At 40.6% G+C, this 25469-nt stretch overlaps 1 protein-coding gene across 4 annotated transcripts in view; it reads right to left on the reverse strand.

Annotated features, from left to right (window-relative positions):
* Positions 1-438: 438 nt before the first annotated feature.
* Positions 439-25469, reverse strand: part of cstf2 (cleavage stimulation factor, 3' pre-RNA, subunit 2) — a 68326-nt gene continuing 43295 nt past the window's right edge. For 2 of the 4 annotated variants that reach the window (XM_043704570.2, XM_043704572.2), the window contains 5 exons: positions 20417-20557; positions 13269-13477; positions 11887-11970; positions 10439-10562; positions 439-1227 (listed from right to left, as the gene is read on the reverse strand). In XM_043704570.2, the coding sequence (XP_043560505.2) occupies positions 10440-10562; positions 11887-11970; positions 13269-13477; positions 20417-20557 (557 nt within the window). In that variant the 3' untranslated portion in view covers positions 439-1227; position 10439. Of the gene's footprint in view, positions 1228-7318; positions 7393-10438; positions 10563-11886; positions 11971-13268; positions 13478-20416; positions 20558-25469 lie in introns of those variants that run through there. The other 2 variants (XM_043704571.2, XM_043704573.2) reach the window with 2 other exon arrangements.

The following is a 25469-nucleotide window of genomic DNA, read 5'->3' on the forward strand; positions in this document are numbered from 1 at the left end:
AGAGGGTGGTACGTGTATGGAATGAGCTGCCAGAGGAATTAATGGAGGCTAGTACAATTGCAACATTTAAAAGGCTTTTGGATGTGTATATGAATAGGAAGGATTTGGAGGGATATGGGCCGAGTGCTGGTAGGTGGGACTATATTGGGTTGAGATATCTAGTCGGCATGGACGGGTTGGACCAAAAGAGCTGTTTCCGTGCTGTACATCTCTATGATTCTAAGTACCGTATCACGATAGGTGAAGATCATCAGCTATCACATCAGTCTTGGCTTCCTCAATTCCTTCAGATCTCAATCACATCTCCCACTTTCCCATTCAGGCTGTGAAATCTTACTCAAGGCATAAACATTGGCTTGATGATAAAGCATCTTCAAATCTGTAAGCGTACTCTGCATACTATTAAGAATGGAAAAAAAAAGAGTCTGAACACGGAGGTGAGCTTTGATTCATTTTTATGTAAAAATTGCTACAGAAACATCATTTTTCTCCAACATACTCAACAACCAATGAGAACTCAACTGGATTTTACTGCCAAGGTACATTTGGCATCCTCAAACGATATGGCCGAAATATATATATATGTGTGTGTGTGTGTGTGGGGGGGGGGGGGTGGGGGGGAATGAGAAAGGGTGAGAGAGACCAGGTTGAGAGTGAGAGCAAAAGAGATCAAGAAACAAACAATGCAACTGTCAGAATCTCAACACTAACATGCAGTGGAACCATATGGTAAAGGAGTATATCTTTACCAAAGGCTGTGGGAGTTCACAAGGAAATGGACCTTGAAGCAGGGAGGAAACAGTCAGGACCACTTGAATGCGCACTGCTTTTCAAATTAAACCGGGTCTGAATGATGGTTCTTCCCTTAATATAATGCCTGGCTTCCTGATCATTCAAAATTTAACACCTTGAAGCAGCCAGTAATTATTTTCTAGTTTCCTCTTTCAAATGGAAAATAATGAACAAAAAACTGCAAATCCTATAAATATGGTCTCTTTTCATCTCCTCCCATTAAATTTTTTTTATGCATTTTTACAGAAAGTTAACCAATTTAGGGAACAGTGTTTCCATTTTATGACGACAGTCCTTTGGATTGTTTTTTCTCCTTCAGTACGTTGAAGCAAATAAAGATGACGACTAAGGACTCCCTGGTGATAACTTGCCACTGTAATGGGTAACCAGGAAAACTGAGACTTCTCCAGACGCAGGCAACCCATAAAATGCATTCTGAAAGAGAGAGAGAAAAGAATCTGAATGTCTTTTTTTCTTTATCAGCAACAGCTGAAAGACAGGTAGCAAATGCATCTCAATCAAATTAGACAATACACACAAAAAACAATTATTTTCTGTTTAACATTTACTCTACTCCCAGTTTTGGCCTTCTGAAGTATAGAATTTTACTCCTAAATTAGGGTTGAACATTATGAGTGCCTCATTTTACGTTGAATATAAGAAATATAGAAAATGGGCACAAAGAGATGGAGGAGCTTGAAGTGAGATGGTGCTGGGAATGTGTTGGTGAAGGGGTATACTTGGGAATGAACTGAGAGGGAGGCAGGATAATGGAGGGGGATAGGGCAGAGACAGGATGTAGGAGGAGGGAGCCACTGAAAAGCAAGTGATGCTAAGTGGGAAAGGGCACAGACAGGAAGGGACGTACAGAGAACGGTAAAACATCAAGTACTTCTGCAAAAGGGACAGAAATGTGGTGGGAAGGGGAGGCTTGGAATGAATGCGTTAAAGGTGTTGTGTTGTTTCAATTTCAGAAGTAAACATAGTCGATCACAGCCTTTACCATAAACACTGCTGTTGATTCCTCCCAGGGATGAGACTGGGATCACTGGCTTTTCTGTTTGAGCAAGTCCGTAATTAGAGATGCATTCTCCTCAATAGGGTACAATTCTTTGCTGCTTCTGCATCTGACTGCACCACTGTATCTTATGTTTCACCATAATATCTGTTTCCCCCATGGTTTGCTTCGCTTTGCCTTTGTTGAGGGGATTTAAGTGTTGCCATGGCTGCCGGCTTTGTAGGATCTTTTTTGCTGTGTAATTATTTCAATACATTGAATGCAGGCAAGACAGTATGGGTTTAATTCAGAGAGTTCCAGCCGTAGCAAAGTTACCCCAGAAAGGTTAGATCAAGAAACTACTGAAACTCCTGGACAACTAAAAAACTGACCCACCAACTTATTACACATATCTCCAGCTATATTTGCCCCAGTTCCCTTCTTCCCACCTCTAAACAGGCTATCTTAGTTGCAATTTTCTCACAGCGCCGTGGCATCCTAATCCTGCACTCAACCTATATCTTACCTTTTCACAGAAGATATCAATGTGGTTCTCTGTGCTGTCGGACATTTAAATCACAGAATATTGCAACTATTGTGAAAAAGGGAACATGGTTTCACTTCCCCTGACTATCATGCATCAGAAAGGACCTGCTATATTTAAGATCGGCTCCACAGATCTAAAGGAGCCGCAATAGGAATCTACTGTCAGAAATGCAGAGCTTGGAAATCCTGGCCAATGCTTTTCTTTCGCAGCGAGTTATGCAGGATCCGTAACTCTGAATGAAATGAACTACATATAAACACAGAAAAAAAAACTTGCAGAACTATATTTTTTACTGACAGGATAAAGTTTGGATGATGTCAGTTGACCTTGAGCAGGAGCATACTGGCAATGGGAGTCCTGTCACAATTCTGTAACACATCGTGGAAGTCAACTGCATATGCAAGGAGGCGGCATCATCAGTGCCATCAAGCAATACGTGCTCAGCTTAACCTGATTGTTTTCATGAGGTTTGGGTTCCATCAGACCCACTCAGCTCCTGTCCCCATGACAGCTTTAGTTCAAACATGGTCAAAATAGCTGAATGCCAGATGTGAGGTAAGAGTGACAGCCCTAGATTTAGAGGCCCTAGCGAAATTGGGGTCAATGGGAATCAGGGAAAACTTTCTAGAGGTTGGATCATACACGTAGGAAGGTTGTGGTGCTGCAGGTCAGTCATATCAGCTCCAGGACATCTCGGCAAGAATTCCCCAGGATTGTGTCATAGGCCCAAGCATCTTCATCTGCTTCATCAATGACCATCCCACAACGTTCAGCACCATTCAAGACTCTCTTCAATAAAGAGAGAATTTAGTCATCTCCTCAATGGCATTATCATCACTGAATTCCATGCTATGAACATCCTGGGGTTACCACTGACCAGAAAGTGAACTGGACGAGTTATAATACACTGAGAATACAAGAGCAGGTCAGACGCTAGAAATCCTGTGCCGAGTAACTACTTAAAGCCTGTCCAACATCTACAAAGCACAAATCAGGAGTTTGGTGGAATACTCTGCACAATCCTGGTCGAGTGCAGCTCCAACAACTCTCAAGCATCCTTACACAATCCTGGACAAATTAGCCTGCTTGTTTTCCCTTACTTCTACAAACATGTACTGCCTCCACCACCAACACACAGTAGCAGCAGTGTGTACCATCTATAAGATGCACTGCAGAAATTGACCAAGGATCTTTACACAGTACCTTCCAAACCCACAACTGTTATCATCTAGGACATGAGCAGCACCACTGTCTGCAAGTTCCCCTCTAAGCTGCACACTATCCTGACTTGGAAATGCATCACATTCCTTCAGTGTTACTGGGTGAAAATCCTGAACACCCTCTCTCATGGCATTGCGAGACTACAAATAGATTGCAGCAGTTCACCACCACCTTCTCAAGGGCAACAAATACTGGTCCAGTCTGCGACCTCTACATCCCATAAAACAAAAAAGTCAGTTAACATCTGGAGAAAGAAAAAAGTTAATGATACCATTGTGATGGATTATTTTATGAAATAATTTTAGGAGCCTCGACAATTGTTTATTAAGCAAATGTTGGGAAATTCTACTGCAGAAAATATTCTGAGGTAGCATGTGTCAGATATTTCTACATTGTAAGTTACACAGACAGTACATTACTCAAATTCTGAAAGAGTCCGTTTTGGATAAATACTGTGTGTTTCAGACATTCCAAAAGTGGTAAGACACCTATTCCCTGGGTCTCACCACTCGTTATCTCCTCTCTGAAGCCTGTGCTTTGTTCCCAGCTCTGACTAAATCCAAATGCTTGGTCTTTCTTCGTGTGGTATGGGGGTATCCTCATGTTCCACTTCCAAATAATGCTTCAGGATTATTAATGGTTCGGCCATATTTCATTTTGACAGAAATTTTGTCTGTCTACTGCATCAGTATCTATGTTTATGGGGTTTAACTAACGTTTAACCTGACTATTTTCTTGCCTTGAATAAATGAAAATGATTCTTTAATGGCTTATGATCATTGCTTATGAAATTAATTAGATCTCTCTACCACATTTTAACCCCAGGTGGAACTTTGTATAGATTTAAAGGTTAACTCATGTCATACCCAAATTTCCCACTAACAATTTGGATATATCAACTGCCTCTTGTTTCTAGCACCCATTGCATTTTGTCTCTGCTGTTTTACTTGATCTTAACAGGAGTTGCTTTTGCAGTTTGGTTGGTTTTAATGCTGTCAAGTCAATGGTTCATAAGCACTGCTTATAAATTTTGGGTGAAGAATTAGTTATGGCTAACTGAGTTCTTACTGCATAATTAAACAAGTACCAAGGTTTACGGGCAGCACAGTAGTTAACATTACTGCCTCATAGCGCCAAGGATCTGGGTTCAATTCCAGCTTTAGGTGTGGAGTTTGCACAATTTCCCAGTGTTTGTGTGGGTTTCCTCCCATAGTCCAAACATGTGCAGGTTAGCTGGATTGGCCATATTAAAATGCCTGTAGCGTCCAGGGATGTGCAGGCATGGTAAAATGTGGGGTTACAGGGATAGAGTAGGAATCTGGGTGGGATGATCTTTGGATAGTTGGTGCAAACTCAATGGGTTGAATGACCTCCTTCCACATAGGGATTCTATTATTCCAAGATAGGAAGAGTACTATTTGTGCAGGTCACTGTTTCATTTTTAACAGAAGATTGCAGAAGAAAATTGGATTAAATCAAATTCCAACCTTCTTTGCTACTTCAATAATTATTTGAATAAGGCAACAGGAAGTAAATCTGAATAAAAGCTGGATAAAGTGTATCTTTATATAATTTATAAACTGAGTCAACTCACCTCCTCATTTGTTGTGCATGTACTTTAGTACTTTAAGTGTGCAATTTATTACATGAACAAAGCAGCAATTGAAATCCTTTCTTTACATGCCCTTTATGAGCTAGATTACATCAATGTCTTGAACATGTGCCAAAGGACCTGTCAGTTATTAATCCATTTTCAGTCCCTCTTCTGATTAACCTCCCTGGAAATTAAATGCTGTATAATTTGAGCAAGGAAGTAAAGTAGAATTATTAATCGTAAAGGCATTTATTATTCTTCAGCCATGCATTCATCGCTCTAACCTTTCTTATCCTATGCCAAATTGTGTATGGATCAAATAATAATGCAGTGATCATCTTTGAAGTTCTGTTTGATGCCTAATTCCTCATACTGGCTACACATAACCTTTTTCTCAGTTCTACCTATGTCATTGGTGCCCACATGGAAAATGACAACAGATCCTCCTCAGAATGGAACTTTTTCTCCAGCCCACAGCAGATTTCCTGAACCCTGGCACCAGGGAGGCAAAATAATTGTCTGGACACATGCTCTTAGTTGCAGAGAAAAGTGTTAAATTGTCATGATTTCACTATCCCTTACTACTGTAACAGTAACTATGGGCCCCTCTTCCCAATCTGCCTCACTGCAATGGTGACTGCACGATGAAAAGTGCTGTTCTTATTGATTGATTAACCACTGGATACAGCAGATAAATGGTACCTCATTCATGTAGAATATACAGTAAATAGTCAGAGTCATACAGCATGGGAACAGACCCTCCTGTTCAACCAGTCCATACCAAACATAACCCCAAACTAAACAAGTCCCACCTGCCTCCTCTCGAAGAACTAAGAAATTGGCACTAAATTGTTTCACAGTTGTCAGGGATTTATCTCAATGTGTATCCCAATTTCAAATAAACCAACTCAACAACAAAAATATGGCATTTACTGAGAGACCATTCCTTGCTGTGTCATTCAAGGAAGTGCACGCTTTGTCACAGGGCCAATGGGACTACTATATTCACAGGGCCAAACCCAATTTCAGTTTTGAAACTTTACCAATCTGCCAGCAAAATGTTTTCACCGAAATACATCACACTCTGTAACTAAGATTTCATGCTCAGTTCATGACAGAGCAGCTGGATTGTAGTCCAGGAGGATTGAAAGGTCTTAGATACCACTACATCACATTCCTACACAGAAATCCAATTGAAAAGAAACCCTTTATCTAGGAGAAAGGGATACTTTTCAACAAATCTAGGAGAAAACCTCAAATATAAGTCTCTCAAACTCCTTTCTATCTGCTTGTTTTTTCTGTGAATAATTCATGTTTAAATTTATTCAGTTATAAAAAAACTCGCCATCCAAATCTTCCGGCATGCTTTATTGAATTGTTGCATTTGCTGCCACTGAAATTGCAGGGTGCAATCACTACCCATTCAGTCACAGCACCTATCATATCACTGCTAACTATGCATCATGTAATGTTTATTTTAATAATGTAATAATGGCCATATCTTTTTACAGTTTGAGTTTCCCTGATTGTTCAGAATAATTGTCAGTGCAGTATTGTCAAGAAGATTCTGTATGCAATAATACAAGAAAGGGACACTTCTGTCTGGTGCAATGGTCTGATCACTATTTTAGTGTAGTGATTGGAGCAGCAAGTACAACATTGAGCAGACAATAGAGTGCCAATGTGGGTGTCACCGCTGGTTCCACTCGCACACTAATGACATCTGTTGTGCAGACTTACTGTCCCACTGTGATTGAGCAGTATTTTGCTGCTGTCAGACCTGAGAACCAGCATTGCACCACCTCCAGTGGATCTGTGTGGTGTTTAGATCCACAAAGACTGGTAACTTTACACAAGAACATGAATTCACAGTGACCAGCTTAAAAGAATTGCACAAATTTTAAACTTTTACTCTAATAAAACATCCCAGAGCATCATTGATTTCACATTACCTAGCAAAGCAATTAATACTCTAAACTGTAGAAAAGTTAACGTGATCAATAATATCCACAGGATTGCAATCTTTACAGAAAATACCCAGCTTTGAATGGGTCCACATCTCTCCATTTCACTGAGTTGTAACGCCAAATGACTGCCTAAAGATGCTTCCCCCAGTTTTAGGAGAATTTCCAAGCTGACTACCAAGAGTAAGTTAAAAAATCACACAACACTAGGTTATAGTCCAGTAGATTTATTTGGAAGCACTAACTTTCGGAGTGCTGCTTCTTTTTCATCATGTAGCTGTGGGACAGGATCAGAAGACACAGAATTTATAACAAAAGATTGCAGTGATATATTGAACAAACTTAGATTGCTGTTAAGCCTATCATCTTTGAGAATGGATTGTAGGTTTCGGTTTATTAATATGTAAATTCCAGAACTACTTTTATGTCATATTCTCACGATAATTTAAGGTTTTAAATTAAAGAAAAGGGGATATCTCAGCTCAGACAATACATTAAAGGGGTGAGGTTAGAGTCTGCCTGCATCCCAATCTTGACTCAGACAGGTTCTATGTCCAAAGCAGGAATTTATAAAATATTACATGGATTGACTGCCTGCAAGTTGTGCGCTTTTTGTGCAAAATAGAATGTATCTGCAAACATCATTCTGCAAATGCAAATTCACCCCGTAGACTTCTGCGTGTGCGAGTGTGCACGAGAGAGATTGTGAGTGCGCGTGACAGTATTTGTTTACATGTGTGCATGCTTGGCAAAGTGTGTGTGTGTGTGTGAGTGTGTGTGTGCATGTGTGAGACAGAGTATAAGCCTGTGAGAGGATGTATGCATGGGTGAGTATGTCAGGGATGTCACACTCATGCAGTCCCTCTCTGATACATATGCTCCCTCACATACACATATCCCTCACAATTGAGCTCATGCTACTTTACACCATGGGAAAGTATCATGCCCTCGTTGGAAAAGACCGGAGTCTTCCCTGCCAAAGCATGCACATTCTGCCAACTACATACCATTCGTCTCCACTGCAACACACAAACTAATATCACGTCAGTGTTATTTGATGCACACCATTTCCAACCACTGGCCATGATGCTTTCCTCTCTTGTGTCTTGCAGGTGCCACCTTGCAGTGTGTCCACTACCTTGGTGGAGAAATGGCCTGTTTTGCTAAAAAGCACCTCCCTGACCTCTGGAGGAAGAGAGTTCCAAAGTCTTAGAGACTTTAGAACTCTCCTGACACCTCATTGGGAATGTCAGGTGAGGAACATTTGAGAGTGCAGGCTGATGAGCACTTGAGTGATAGCTCCATAGTCAGCCAAGGAAGAAATACCCCAGGCTGCTGGCATTTGGAGGATTGGTGGAGTCCAAGCAGGAGAGGACCCTCTCGGAATCAGCGACTTCAGATTCCAATGGATCAGCAGGCAGGTATGAGAAGCAATGGCACTCATACTGCAAGATTGTAGCTACATAATGGGGACACATTGCCTGAACCATGCAAGGGCCCAATTCTCTATCCACCCAGCTCTACTAGGCCGGACCCTTCGAAGACACGGAAGCTGATGATAAGAAGTGTTCATTGTTTCTGGTAAGGACATCTTGAGCATGCTGGAGTTGTCTGGTCACAGGGTTGCATGATCAAATCTCCTAGGGCCAAAGGCTGCTATTGTCAAGCAGGCTCCCTTCAAACCAACTTCAGGACCTAGAACTGTATGGAGATGGTGCAGAAAGGAAAGAAAATGGTTTTTGAGGGCATACTGGGGGCATGTGTGGCAATGCATTGCACATTAATTTCATATATCCATACGTTTATGATTTGCACTGTACCTGCTTATTTTGAGTTTTATCTATGCCTGACTGTAACTGTGCCAGCCTAATGCCCGTTCATCTCCTTGACTGCAATAGCATTACCCTACAGATTATCATTACTCCCACTCCCATACATGGATTCTCTGATTGACAGCAGCCCAATTGGATATGTGACTTAGTGGAGGCTGCCCTTGATATAATGCGCTGAGACTCTTAAGCTGACAGGTGTCTCCATGGGTTTTGGTGAAGTCTACTCCTCCAAGACTTTGAGGCATGGGCTGCTTGCTTGCTGCACAAGCAGTGTGTTTGCTGCAGTGGCTGTTGGCAAACGATGCAGGTCAGAGACTGACATTGCAGTGTTGTACAGCAAGATGGGAAGCTGCCTGGTTCTATGACTTTAGCTAATAGGCAAGGCAAGACAGGGACAGTGAAGATTATAAATAAGTGAGTGCTAAGAGAGTAAGGACACGATGTATCCTTCTTCAACTTGTGAAGTAGATTCCTGTCCCTACACACAAAATGCCCAGTCAGTAGCTCATCAATGCTAGTTGTCTTGAAATCCATGTCTCATGTCTTACAAGTGGATTGGAAAGGTGCATTGAGGATCATGAAGAGCTGGTTATTATTGGACACCAATGTCTGACAATAGGAAGCTGAGGGGAGGATGAGATGAGATGAGATCTTTTGTTAACAATCCCCCTTTAACAGGCAATTTGCTGCTGCTTAGCAAGATGTCCTTGATGCCCGGAACATTGTTAAAAGATGTAATGAGTTGTTTCAGTGTCATGACAGACCTCGGTGGATCTCTCACACACATCTGTCATAAATCTCGCAGTTAACCACAATTTTCAAGCCACAAGATTCTGCCAATAGTCAGTAAGGAAATAAACCCCTCACCTCATTGCATCTATGCTGATAATGTTTTAGAAGACAAATAATTATACTGTATTCTTGTATTTGTTAAACTTTGCAATAATGTCTGTTTAAGTTTGTAACGCGTAATCTTTCAAACTTTTATCACTCAAGACCAAGTACTGACTAAGTGCATAAAGACAATTCACAACATTACCTTTATACACAGTAGATCAGGGAAAACATTTTACATTATGAATGATTAAGGAAGTTTGTAAAATTACTGGGAATCAAAAAAAAATTGCCTCTCCGCCAGCCCCAGAGCTTGGGCATAATAGAACAAATGAATAAGATATTAAAGAGAGCATTAGCAAAAGCCATCCAGGAGACAGGGCAAGGATGGGCAGATCTGTTGTCTACTGCCCTATTGGGACCTAGGTTCCCTCTAAGCTGCGTAGCCTCACAGTCACTCGAGTGATCTGTGCACACCAACACTGTGCAGACACACCGGCTTACAGTTATAGAAATTACTGCCCTCACAGATTTCAGAGGAAAAAAATAGGGGGAACCCAGATCAGGAATAAGGACAACAACCAGTAAGGCAATTGGATTGAGTCCATATAAGTCCTCAGCCTAACCAGATACTTGGTGACTACTTCTTCAGTTTACCTCAAGGGGCTCCTGCAGATTTCTGAATCTGTTCCTTCAGGATAAGGATACTCTGTCTCTGCTCCGGAGGTAGCATGGCAATCTGTTCTGGAGTCAATTGGAGTACCTGCATAATCAGTGCAGCCTACACCAAACAAAAGCAGGAGAAAAAAGTGAAACAAGGAAAATAACTGGTGCACAAAATGTACTTATTTGACACTAATTTCAGGCTTAATTGAATTTAAAAAGCTTGGAATGAGAGCATATATTTAGTCCACCAACCCAGTCTTCCCATCGACCATGTTCTGTACATCCTCTCATACGCTCCCATTATACAGATTTAATCAGATTGTGAAAGTTACTCAAAAAGGCTCTTGATTGTAAAATAGGTCTTACAACTGGGTAAGAAGTTCAGATATACATTTCTTTTCCTAACCTCCATCTATTATTGGGTTCGTTGATCTTGGTGCAAATTTAGGAGCACAACCATGGCTCAGTTACAATGGATGTAAAAATGGCACAGGAGTTCTGGTTTTGGCATGCAGTGCCCCTTGTTAAAAATGCAAAAGGTAGAGAAGTTGAATAGATAGCTTCGAAAGAACTGCAATATGCCTAGAATCTAGTAGCCAGCTCACAATGTCTTTAGGATAGGAGGCAGAGTGGCAGATGTGGAATAAAAACATGCAAGACCAGAACATTAATTAACCCTCATATTTCCAATCGTTAAAAATAAATTTTAACATAGCAAACCTTTAACTGTTAAATGGCATGTACCAAAAATTCCTGTTACTTGTGAAGGATAAACAAATTATAAACAATACATTATTTATGGAGCCATGATACTCACGTGTCACACAAGTTTAAGATTAAAACATGCAACTAATATTTGACCATATCATACAAAAGAATTACTAGCGACCTTTGGTTACATGCATGCCTCCTGTTAAAAACTGTCTCAAATTTACATCCCAAACAGATTGGAGGATTCTGAAACTCAAACAGTATGAGTGACTTAGAACATTCTGAAATATTTCAGTCTGTGAAAACAGCATAAGAAATCTCATCTTCTGGAGTGCAATGTGTCTGACCAACATGAGTGAGCAGTCAGCAGTTATGTTTCATTTGTCTAGCCGATGCCAAATTTGCCAAGAATACAGAAACCAGTGTACTATTTTACCTAATTAGCAGCTTTCTGATTTAGGTGGGGGCTAATGTGGCTCCTCAACAATAGTCCAGGAAATTCAACTTACATCTCACTTTCTATTCTTCTAAAGTTCCAACACATAACCTTTACAAAAGGAGCAGAAAGTTGAGTTTAAATGAAACATTTAAAAAGCATATTCTGCACAGATCTTATATGATGGGTTGACGAAACATATTGAAAATCTGTTTGCTAGAATTACCAAAATTAATTGAATTTAAGTCTTGCTCTATCACTTTGCACTCTCCTTCATCGTGTCAGCACTAACCTTCTCATGATCCTGTGGTGTCACTTGAGTCTGAGCAGGACTGAATCCTCCAGGTTGACCCCCAGCCACTGCATGAGTAGGACCCTGAGAGGCACAAGTGAGAACTGTAGGTAAACACCAAAACATCTCTCTCTGAATTGTTTAATAGTGCATCAGAAGACTTCCATAGAATTGCCATAATGCAATGTTCATTTCATTACTGAAGTGATGTCATGATTAAATTGGCAACAATCATGCACTTTTTTTGGAACAAAGTCTCTGAGTTAAATCTTTTGAAAACAAATTTAACAAATTCATGAATCAAGAAGTTTTCAAATTAAGAAAAAGTACAACGAAAACTAGGGTAAACATTCGAATGTATTTGCTATGAAAGGGTGATGTCAAGAATAGTTTATTTCCTAAAGGTGTTGGGGTTATTGCTCAAATATGGTTAATGGTGCCAAATATAGAGACTAAAAATACGGAACCATTTCCTTAACTACATCCGTTTAATATAGCTAAACATTGAGGCCAAGCTGCTCAAACAAATTTTCCCATATGACAGCATACAAATGTAATTTGCTACATTGCATGCAGTTCTGTAAATACCTTTCCACCATAGTTTCTTTAAAACCATGAAATGGGCAAGTCATGCTCAAGTTAAAGCAATTGCATTAAACACTCCTGCACCTGATAGTCAAAAAAACTATCACACTGTCACCCTGATGAAATGAGGAAATCAATTTATTGATGATGACTAAGATACCACTGTAAAGTTGAGCAACATATTCGGAAAGCCGTTGAAGGTGGTTGAGTAGATTCGAGGAGCAGGAGAATCGATGTCTCAGCATAAGCCCTTCATCAGGAAAGATACAAGATCCCACATAGGGAAGGGAAGCCATTGGATAGGGTGTCTTTTCCTTACTACTGTTGTCTTTCTGCTAATCAATTAAAGAGCAGATAAGCGACAACTATCACTGATATGAGATTTTCAATGCATGAGAGGCCTGGATAAGGTGAGATGAAGAGGGAGGGATTTTACAATCCTAAGAAGATATAGTCGGTTCTGATATAATGCGATAGTTCTGTTTTTGTACAATTTCGCATAAGAAAAATCACGCAATAGCCACGCCATTTAAACTAATGGGACCGAAATCGCGTTATAGCCCAATACAGGTAAGGAAAGTTCACAGTGTGCAAATAATGGTCTAAATTCTTCAATCATATTAAAGCCAATTCACATTGAAGAAACACACATTACAGCAGAACTGACTGTAACTCTGATTTCTAACCAGTGTGTTTTGATTTGAAATATCTTTGTTTTTCTTTGAAATAATTGTTTTTCATTAAAATTAATTCCATCAAAAATAATGGTTCACTAGCAATAAGCCTAACTCCCTTACCTGTCGAGGTGGACCAGGTTGTTGGGATCCCTGAGGGCCACTGTTCCCTATTTGATGAGTGCCAGGACCTGGAACCTGTAAACCTCCTGCCATTGGCCCTCTTGGATTTGCGACTGGGCCCTGATTTGGCCCTGGTCCCGGCCCTGGTCCAGGCCCTGGTCCTCTTGTGTCAATACCTCTTGAATCAATACCTCTGGGATCTCTAGTGCCTAAAAACAAATTAGAAATTATGTTTGACTTTAATCTACTTTTCTCTTCCAATTTACACCTTTTCATTAAATAACTTGAGATTACAATTGTTATTAGATACTGAATCTTTTTTCTGGTATACTGCAGACCTATTAAAGTAGGTTATAGCAATAAATAATTCTGTCATTTATCAATCCGTACACCAAGTTAAAATGATCAGATATTTTGTTTCATTTTCAAAAGAACTTTCAAAAACTAAATTTTCCCATTATTTTAATAAAAATAAAATTATATTAAAACTGAACACTTCCTATTACTACAAAAAGTAGACTGTTTGCAGGTAAAGGGACTTCTGATATTAGGGAGATTTTCGAAAGTGTCATAACAAGAATTCAGAATTATGATATTACTGTGGGAGTGAGAGGTAAGGCCAGTAAGACTAGGGAACAGTGGATGAATAAAGATATAGAGGTTTTAGTCAAGAATAAAAAAAAAGCACATATTAGACATATGCAATGGTTTCAAATGAATCTCTTGAACAATATAAAGATTGAAGGGTCATTCTTAAGAGGGAGATCAGGAAGACAAAGAGGGAATATGAGATAACCTTGGCAGATAAGGTTAAGGATAATTCAAAGAGATTCTATACATTAAGACCAAGAGAGCAACTAGAGAGAGTAGGGCCCCTGAAAGAACAAAGTGTGTTCTCTGTGCTGAACCGCAGGAGATGGAATAAATATTTCACATCAGTTTTTACTGTGCAGAAAGAAATGGAAGCTAGAGTACTCTGGGAAATAAATATTGATGTTCACATTACAGAAGAGGAAGTACTGGAGATCAGGACCTGATCTAGCATATCCCACGACATTGAAGGATGTTAGGGAGGAAATTGCAGGCCCCTTACAGACATATTTGTATCATCTATAAGTATGGGTAAGGTGCCGGATGACTAAAGAGTGGCTAATGCTGTGCTTTTGATTAAGAAGGGATGTAAGGAGAAGCCTGGGAACTATAGACCCGTGAGTCTGACTTCAGTGGGGGGTAAGCTGTTGGAAGGGATTCTGAAAGATAGGATTTATGTATTTGGAGAGGCAAGGAATGATTAGGCAGAGTCAGCATGGTTTCGTGCGAGAGAAATCATGTCTCACAAACTTGAATGTGTAATTTGAGGAGTAACGAAGAAGATTGATGAGGGCACAGTGGTAGATGTTGTTTACTTAGATTTTAACAAGGTTCCGCATGGTAACCTAATTAGTAAAGTAGAATTCCAGGGGATTCAGACTGAGCTTACTAATTGGACACAAAATTGGCTTGACGGTAGGAGACAGAGGGTGGTAGTGGAGGGTTGTTTTTCAGATTGGAGTTCGGTGACCAGCTAGGTTCACTTTTGTTTGTCATTTATATAAATGATTTTGATGAGAATACAGAAGGCATGGTTAGTAAGTTTGCGGATGACACCTAAATTGGTGGTATAGTGGACAGTGAAGAAGTTTATCTAAGATTACAAAGAGATCTTGACCAAGTGGGTCAATGGGCTGAGGAATAGCAGATGGGAGTTTGATTTGGATAAATGCTTTGAGGAAAAACAAACAAGGGCACAACTTTTACGATTAAAAGTAAGGCATTGGGTAGTGTTGTAGAACAGAGACACCTACGGATTCAGGTACATAATTCTTTGGACTTTGCGTAACAAGTAAACAGAGTGGTTAAGACGACATTTAGCACGCTTGCCTTCTCATTGCTCACATCTTTGTGTATAGGAGTTGGGATGTCATGTTGAGGTTGTACAGGGCATTGGTGAGGTCTCTTCTGGAGTACTGTGTCCAGTTCTGGTCACCCAGTTATAAAAAGGATATTATTAAGCTGGAGAGGGTTCAGAAATGATTTAATAAGATGTTGCTGGGAATGGAGGATTTGAGTTATAAGGATAGGCTAGACCTTTTATCACTGCAGTGTAGGAAGTTGAGTGACCATACAGAAGTTCATAAAATCATGAGGGATATAGAGGTGTCTTATCCCTAGGATAGAGAATTTCAAGACTATGGGCTATATTTTTAAAATGAAAGGAGAAAGATTTTAACAAGACATGAGCGGCTTTTATTTAAACACAGAGTGGTTCACGTGTGGAATGAACCCCCAGAGGAAGTGGTGGATGCAGGTACAATTACAATGTTTAAAAGATACTTGGATAAGTGCATGAATAGAAAATGTTTGGAGAGATATGCGCTAAGTGCAGGCATGTGGGACTAGTTTAGTTTGGGATTATGGTCAGCACGGACAATTGGACTGAAAGGTCTGTTTCCGTGCTCTACGACACTATAAAACTAATATTCAGTATAGAGAGACAAAGAACAGAAATTACAAGTGTTTTACACTTCCAGTTAGTTTGCAGGCAGATTTAGCATTCAATTGCCAAAGGCCAAGGGTCTACAAATAGCAATCAATTGGTGTTGTTTGAGGAAGAATGATGGTTAGAAAACCAAGCACATTTCGTGTTCTTCTTTTAATAAGGTCAACAGACTTTTTCCATCCACTTGCATCTAACTCTAAAACTGCACCTCTTTCACACCTCAGAGAAGTGTAACACAAGTCCCAATCTAGGGATTTAACTTAAAGCTTATCAAAATTACTAACTGAGCCATGTTCCCATTTGTCACTAACTTGCTCTTAGAAGGCTAACATATTTCATATATTATTTCAGAGACTTCAACAAAGTGCACACCACTTTTGCTGCTCTTTGGATGCTGCCTGAATTGCTGTGCTCTTCCAGCACCACTAATCCAGAATCTGGTTTCCAGCATCTGCAGTCATTGTTTTTACCACAACAGCATCCCCACCCCTGAGCCTAAAGACCCAGGTTCAAGTTCCACTTGCCACACAAGTGGGTCAAAGCATGCTGAACATGTTGATTAATATAATCCTTACGTCACACAAATGCCAGGCAATGATCATCTCCAATAACAGACTATTTAACCAACGCCTCTTACATTCATGATATTGTAGTCATTGAATCCCTCATGACCAACATCCTGAGGGTCTTCACTGACCAGAAACTCAACTGGCTTTACCATATAAATATAGTGGCTACAAGAGCAGGTCAAAGAGTCTAAGAATATTGCAACTGCCTAGTGGAATTTCAAGTTACAGCTCCAGACATTAACCGGTGTCTATGGTTTACTAGCCAAGTGATATTACCAGTACTCCACCATCTCTTCCTAGCATCTAACCTATTAAACCCACATCTAGTCATGACCACTGGTGGATAATTAAGCATTGAATGGGAGGAAGATGTTCCTTTAACATCCCTCTCATCAATGAACAAGCTCAGAACACAAAGGTAGAAGACTTTTCAACCCTCTTCAGTGGCTGATCATTTCAGTGTCCTCCCGAGTTCCCCAATTTCTTAAACATCAGTCTTCAGCCAGTTCCAAGTGACTTCACATGAAACTAAGAAATATCTGAGTACACTGGATATGGCAAAATTTAAGAGCTTCATCAAAATCTTGAATGTGTTCCATAACTAGTTACACCTTTAACCAAAGTGTCAGTACTGCAACAGCATTCACATCTAGTCAAAGTGGGAAATACCTGGAAATATCCTGTCCACAAAACATAGATCAAACCCAAACAGCCAGTAACTATCTCATCAAGCTACTGGGAAGCATCAGCAGTGCTATGGAAGCTATCAACAGATCTAACAAGCAGCACTTCCAAATAACATGTTTATCAATGCTCAGCTGAGGTTACACCACGGCCACATAGCTACACAGCTCTTTGCTGACAGGATATAAACACTGTCAAAGAGTTGAAATCAAGAGGTGAGGTGAGTGACCACTCTTGACATCAAGTAGCAGTTGTGGCATTGCGCAGCCCACGTAAAATTAAAGTCAATGGGAATCGGGGGGAGGGGGAGGGTTGGAAGGAACTCTTCATTTGATGGAGTCATACATAGCACAATGCTTGTGACTATTGGGACATCAGTCATCTTAGAGCAGTTTAGGGTGTAGGTTTGCTGTCTGAGCTGTAGGTTTGATATCTTACAGCAGTGTTCCAGATCCAACCATCATCAGTTCCTGCACTCTCCAATGTAAGGGAAAGGTTAGGAACTTCTGATCATGATTAAGGTGTTTGCTCCATTTGCAACTGCTCAGATATAAAAATCTTCAATGCTCACTCGCAGTAATACCTGGTCAACATTCAGGTTTCAGCCAATGAATGGAAAGTAACATTCTTGTCACACAAATGCCAGGAAATGAGACATGATTATATCTCGCCACCTCCCCACAACATTCACAAGCATTTTCATCATAGATTCCACTTCCCCATCAATATATTAACGAGTCACCACTGATTTTAGAAACTGGACTAACCACATAAATGATACTGCTACAAATGCAAGTCAGAAACGGAGAATTCTGCCGAGAATAACTCACCACCCGATTCTCCCAAAAGCCATCTACAAGACAAGCAGAGGCTGGGAGAATGCAGCAAGCTAGGCCCAGCCAGGCCCACAGAGGCTGATCGGACCTCCCAGTCACCACCCATTTTAATTCCCCTTCCCAGTCCCTTTCCGACATGACCACCCTTGGCCTCCTCCACTGCCTTAACGAATCTAACCACAAATTGGAGGAACACCACCTTATCTTCAGCTTTGGCAGCCTACAGCCCGGAGGACTTAATATTGGGTTCTCCAATTTGAAATAACTCATCCCCCGACTCCATTCCGAGCGCCCCTTCCTTCCATTCCTCTCAGTCACCTAACTGATTCACCCCCCCCCCCATCAACCAACCAGGACGTACCCTCTACCTGTCTCCACCTAGCCCCACCTCACCACACTGCTCCCGCCATTCCCTTCCACCCACCCCCAGTCCTGAAGAAGTATTACACCCAAAATGTCGACTCCTCCACCTCGTGATGCAGCCTGGCCTCCTGCTTATCTACCTTGGATTCCAGCATCTGCAGTTTTTTTTTTGCATCTACAAGACAGAAGTCAGCTATGTAATTAAACACTTTTTACTTGCCTGAGTGATTACAACTTCAATAATCACTCAAAAAAAAACTTAACACTGTCCATGACAAAACAGCTCACTTGCCAATATACCACTCCTTTCATCATCAGTGTACTGACATTGCAGTGTGTAGCAAGTACAGCAGATCTTGCAGCAACCTAAAGAGTTTTTTTTGACAGTATTTTGCAACCTTTGCAGCATTACAAAAAAATAAAAAGAGCCACTGGTGTCTAGGAACACTGCAACCTGAAAAATCCTCTGCAAGTCTACAAGACCACTCTGGCATAGAAATATATCTTGACTCTAAATCAAGTTCCTGGAACTCCCTATCAAACCATACAGTGGGGGACCTACATCAAGAGGATTGTAGGCATTTAAGACGATCAGAAATGGGCATTGTCAGCAAATCCATATCTCATGCACAAGGTAAAAAAGGCTCCTAACAGATACGATGCCCAATGATAGCAGATGGAATAAAGTCACTGATATCGTAATTTTAATTGCTATTAATAACAGATCAAGAACAGTTTAAGAAATTCAAACCTCAACTGCAAAATCTATCAATGCTCAGGAATGGGATTGCATCAGGTTTATTTTTCACTATTTTAGCAACTTTTCTTTTACCAAAAGTAATTTAAAAAAAAAAATACCATGACTAAAGGTCTCTACTTACCACTGTACCTGTTTTTTGGAGTCAGAATATTCAAAACTACATCAACTAAACCTAAAAGTAACTTGGTATTAATACAACCTCATTGTGAAAATCTAAAAGTTTAGGAGAGTTATCAGATAACAAATTCTAATATGTTTTACAGTATCTACGCCATGGCATTCAAAAATAAAATGAACTCAAACTCTACAAGTATACCACAAACACATTGTGCAAACTATTTTACAGAATATCGTTTTAAATAAAACTTCAGTTCCTTAAGTGAATGGCAATATATCTACCTTAGCATATACCTCATTAATTTAGAAGATGCACTGAAACTGTTTAAATTAAATTGCTTAAATATTTGAAATTAAACAGGTTCGGGTAAAAAAAAAGTACAACTTAGTACTACGAAAACAGCCTCACAATGAAAATAACTGCACTTAAAGGGATTACAGGATGGCTCACAGCATCAGACCCATTCTAAAAGGTCACAGACCCAGTGTCACAGTGATGGGCCATATAAAGATGATGAATTTTGTCAAAGGGTCTAACAGGTTTGCTGTAGCCAGAAGTGAAGATTACAAGTATTTCTTGCCTGCCTGAATTTGGGCCTTCTACTGTACAGCCTTATGACATCACTGATGTCGTTAACAGTCCTCCAAAACAGAATTCTGAAATACTAATGGCTGAAATGTTGGAAACCAAGATCCTTTCATTATCCACATGACAGAGGATGGGTACCTTCAAGAAAAAAAAAGAAAGATCTTGCTATGTGCTTCAAAGTGCAATTAGTACAGGATTTTTCTTATATTTTGGATATGGGCTTGCCGTTTTTTTATTTTACTCTCTTGACGAGGTGACTACCTAAAGGTTATTTCTATGGTACATTTTGAAATATACGCTACATTCTTCCTAAATTCCAGCAGTGGTAAAGTCACTTTCTAGTTAAATAAAGACAAATACTCAAAACATACGGGCACAAAATGAATTATGTTGGTATTCCGTTCTGACTGCCCATTGCTGTCAAAATATGAAATATCTCACTGAGGAAGGGAGGAAATGTCCAAAGTGTGTGTCTTGTTAAGTAACATAAACCTATAGAATTGTTATTTATTTGCTTCAGGAAGGGATGGTTAAAGGCATCTGAGTCAATATTCTCCCGGTCTGTAGATCCATGGTGATTCTGTCAAGAGTTGGAATCAAACTCTTCAACAGCATTTGTGAGACGACAACTATATGCAGACACTGTGAGCCAACCTAAAGTAAGAGTGCAGATGGACTAGATATTCCTCACCCATGGGTGCATTTGGTTGATGTGCGTTCGGGTAAGACCCTCCACGAGGGTCTTGCTGAGCAGGAGGAGGTTGGGAGCGAGGATCATGCTGAGGTCCAGATCGAGGATCATGAGTTGAAATACTGCGGGGATCAAATGAACCTAGGAGGCAAATAACTACTAATGATGGCAGGGAGAGAAAAGATGGAAAAAAAAAACACAAAAGTACACAAAGCAAGCATAATGGCACTAAGAAGCTTCATTTCTAAGTTTAATCTTCCTTATTAAAATCAACTTATGAACTTGTGTGGCAATTGCCCCTTTCTTTTCAGGGTAGAAAGGCTGTTAGTTATAGTTTGGGTGATATGGGTCCACTATGAAAACTTTTAAGATAACAGGTGATTCCTACAAGTATCTTCAAGTAGCTAAGTACTTGTTAACTTTATAAATTATGTTAAAATTACAGCCTGGTCACCAGGTACAAAAAAGACTACTGCAGGATCTCAAACAGAACAACAGGTTAATGATGTTACATGATGCTTTGCACAAGCCTACTCTAGATCTTTTGATGCAGACTTCTAACATTAGTTGTTTCCTTCTTAATCATGGTATCAGATTTATGCCACAGTGGCCACCTAGGTTCTAGAGAACAAGGGACAGATAATAATTCACTAAATGTTCACACCATATTGAGTTCCACCATAATTTAAATTCAGGTCACATTTAGATTTTGTATATGGTTGAGCAAATACTAGTTTTATTTATACTTTAAAACTATGATAAAAGCTTCTCACATAGCAAAGTAATTTCAGGCTGAACATCTTTTGTGCTAATTAGTGTCATAGAGGAGGATTTTCCAATATTCTACCTATGGTCTGTGATGATCTTAGCTGGGGAGTGACAGTCATACAATTGATTATATTGTTCCCAGATGGAAGGAGAGAAAAAGAGAACAACCAAGGTTTTAATTTCGACCTACAGTCCAGTAACTTGTGCTGGAAGTGTGCAGATATGAAGTTCAGACATCGACAGGATCCAGTTAATCTGGAATGCTTGCTCATGGCTGAGCAGTTCTCTGTCTCTTAGCATAAAGGCTTGCAAATGAAAAATTGCTGCCAGGATTCAGTATGGAAGATGATAACCAGCTACAAAAGATTTCCTAGCAAAAATGTAACTACAGCAGAAGAGAAAATAATTTTCAAAATGCTTCTACAATCCTAAGAAACTTAATATTCTGAAAGACGTCATTGCTGATGTCAGAAACAACAAATGATTCATAAATAATTCTTAAGAAATGCTTTCAAAAGCTGATTGGGGGCAGATGTTTGCAGGCAAAGGGAAGGCTGGAAAATGGGAAGCCTTCAGGAGTGAGATAACGAGAATCCAGAGAAAGAATATTCCTGTTAGGGTGAAAGGAAAGGCTGGTAGGTATAGGGAATGCTGGATGACTAAAGAAATTGAGGGTTTGGTTAAGAAAAAGAAGAAAGCATATGTAAGGTATAGACAGGATAGATCCAGTGAATCCTTAGAAGAGTAAAAAGGCAGTAATATACTTAAGAGCGAAATCAGGAGGGTAAAAAGGGGGCATTAGATAGCTTTGGCAAATAGAATTAAGGAGAATCCAAAGAGTTTTTACAAATACATTAAGGACAAAAAGGTAACTAGGGAGAGAATAGGGTCCCTCAAAGATCAGCAAGGCGGCCTTTGTGTGAAGCCGCAGAAAATGGGGGAGATACTAAATGAGTATTTTGCATCAGTATTTACTGTGGAAAACGATATGGAAGATATCGAATGTGGAGAGATAGATGGTGATACCCTGCAAAATGTCCATATTACAGAGGAGGAAGTGCTGGATGACTTGAAACGGGTAAACGTGGATAAATCTCCAAGACCTGATCAGGTATACCCTAGAACTCAGTGGGAAGCTAGAGAAGTGATTGCTGGGCCTCTTGCTGAGATATTTGTATCATCAAAAGTCACAGGTGAGGTGCCGGAAGAATGAAGGTTGACTAATGTGGTGCCACTGTTTAAGGGCAGTAAAGACAAGCCAGGGAACTATAGACCGGTGAGCCTGACGTTGGTGGTGGGCAAGTTGTTGGAGGGAATCCTGAGGGACAGGATGTACATGTATTTGGAAAGGTAAGGACTGATTAGGGATAGTCAACTTGGCTTTTTGCATGGGAAATCATGTCTCACAAACTTGATTGAGTTTTTTGAAGTAACAAAGAAGATTGATGAGAGCAGAGCAGTAGATGTGATCTATATGGACTTCAGTAAGGCGTTTGACAAGATTCTTCACGGGAGACTGGTTAGCAAGGTTAGATCTGTTGTGGTTCTGTTCGCTGAGCTGGGAATTTGTGTTGCAGACATTTCGTCCCCTGTCTAGGTGACATCCTCAGTGCTTGGGAGCCTCCTGTGAAGCGCTTCTGTGATCTTTCCTCCGGCATTTGTAGTGGGTTGAATCTGCAGTTTCCGGTTGTCAGTTCCAGCTGTCCGCTGCAGTGGTCGGTATATTGGGTCCAGGTCGATGTGCTTATTGATTGAATCTGTGGATGAGTGCCACGCCTCTAGGAATTCCCTGGCTGTTCTCTTTTTGGCTTGTCCTATAATAGTAGTGTTGTCTCAGTCGAATTCATGTTGCTGGTCATTTGCGTGTGTGGCTACTAAGGATAGCTGGTCATGTCGTTTCGTGGCTAGTTGGTGTTCATGGATGCGGATCGTTAGCGATCTTCCTGTTTGTCCTATGTAGTGTTTTGTGCAGTCCTTGCATGGGATTTTGTACACTACATTGGTTTTGCTTATGCTAGGTATTGGGTCCTTCGTCCTGGTGAGTTGTTGTCTTGAGAGTGGCTGTTGGTTTGTGTGCTGTAATGAGTCCTAGTGGTCGCAATAGTCTGGCTGTCAGTTCAGAAATGCTCTTGATGTATGGTAGTGTGGCTAGTCCTTTGGGTTGCGGCATGTCCTCCTTCCGTTGTCTTTCTCTTAGGCATCTATTGATGAAATTGCGCGGGTATCCGTTTTTGGCGAATACATTGTATAGGTGTTCTTCTTCCCCTTTTTGCAGTTCTGGTGTACTGCAGTGTGTTTTGGCCCTTTTGAATAGTGTCTTGATGCAAATGGGAATGGGAATCATGTGCCAACCGCGTTAAGCGTCACGTAAGAACAACTCCGGTTCCTGCATGAATGCCGAAAGAATCGAATCCTTCCACCATGTGTCAGATACAGACCGCCAGTCAACAACCCACAAGCCAGGGACACAGCCAGACAGAACGGATTCAGGATGACCCAGGTAATGATTACAGACGCTCACAACAGACTTCACAAATACAGACAAGAAACTGCGTGCCAAAAATCGTTAATTTCAAAAACCACCAATCAGGAATGGACCCAGACCATAGAACAGGCCGTCACCATAGGACAGAACAGGACTACACACCGCAAAAAAACGGCACTAAAAGAAAAAATGGCCAAACTAACACACAACAGAGAGGACACCACAACACACACCTGGGTTAGAAACCTCTCCCACAGACATGGAAAGAACAATACTGGCCAAGGGACTCAACTACAACCACAGGGACGCCAAGACAGCAGACTTCCTAGCAACACTAGAATGCACACTCAGGAACAATGGACTGACAGAAGAGACACAACAAACAGTGAGACAAAGTATCGTACCTCTGATAACAAGGAAAAGACAAACACATAACCTCAACCTACAAGGACAGGGAAACACTAAAATCACTAAGAAACGATAAGAACATAATCATACTACCAGCAGACAAAGGCAGAATGACGGTCATCCTGGACAAAACAGATTACATCCAAAAAGCGCAACAACTACTTGCAGATACCAACACCTACCAAAAGAGGGAGTTTGACCCCATCCCACAGCTCACCAATAGGATAAACAACACACTGAGGAACCCGCAAAAAAAAACCGGACAGATAACCAGGTTTGACCGACAAAGAATGGAACCTGAAAACAACAACACCCCCAGATTCTATGGACTACCTAAAGTGCACAAACCAGACATCCCACTCAGACCCATAGTATCACTACCAGGGACACCATCACACAAACTGGCTGAAGAACTACAGCAGAAACTGAAACACTGATCAGTGGATCCAGACACTCTATACAATCAACACAGGAATTCTTAGACATCAGAAATATACACATAGACAAGGAAGAAACCATGGTGTCATTCGATGTAACGGCACTGTTCACCTCTATCGACAAAACCCTAGCCAGAGAAACAATAGCCAACCTGCTGGACATACAGAACAGACAACAAGATGGGGAACCTATCAACAAAGACGGCATACTCAAACTACTGGACCTGTGCCTCACAACACACTTCACATTCAACAACCAAATATATGAACAAATCAAAGGCACACGCATGGGCTCACCCATCTCTGGACTCATAGCAGAAGCGGTAATGCAAAGATTAGAACAAACAGTCTTATCGCAAATTCAACCCAAACTCTGGGTCAGATATGTGGATGACACCTTTGTAATCATTAAAAACACAGAAATAGAGAACACATATCGGATCATCAACGCCACACTCACAGGAATCCGATTCACTAGAGAGGAAGAAAAGGACAACCAGCTCCCGTTCCTAGACGTGTTGGTACAGAGAACACCGAACGGAGAATTCACCACAAAGGTATACAGGAAAGCCACACACACAGACCAAGTCCTGAACTACGAAAGCAACCATCCCAAAACACACAAAAGAAGTTGCATCAAGACACTATTCAAAAGGGCCACAACACACTGCAGTACACCAGAACTGCAAAAAGAGGAAGAAGAACACCTATACAATGTATTCGCCAAAAACGGATACCGCGCAATTTCATCAACAGATGCCTAAGGGAAAGACAACGGAATGAGGACATGCCGCAACCCAAAGGACTAGCCATACTACCATACATCAAGAGCATTTCTGAACTGACAGCCAGACTATTGCGACCACTAGGACTCATTACAGCACACAAACCAACAGCCACTCTCAGACAACTCACCAGGACGAAGGACCCAATACCTAGCATGAGCAAAACCAAT

Source organism: Chiloscyllium plagiosum, unplaced genomic scaffold (assembly GCF_037043375.1).
Source record: "Chiloscyllium plagiosum isolate Xiang-an unplaced genomic scaffold, Cpla_swu_hap1 HiC_scaffold_11, whole genome shotgun sequence".
Taxonomy (NCBI): Eukaryota; Metazoa; Chordata; class Chondrichthyes; order Orectolobiformes; family Hemiscylliidae; genus Chiloscyllium; species Chiloscyllium plagiosum.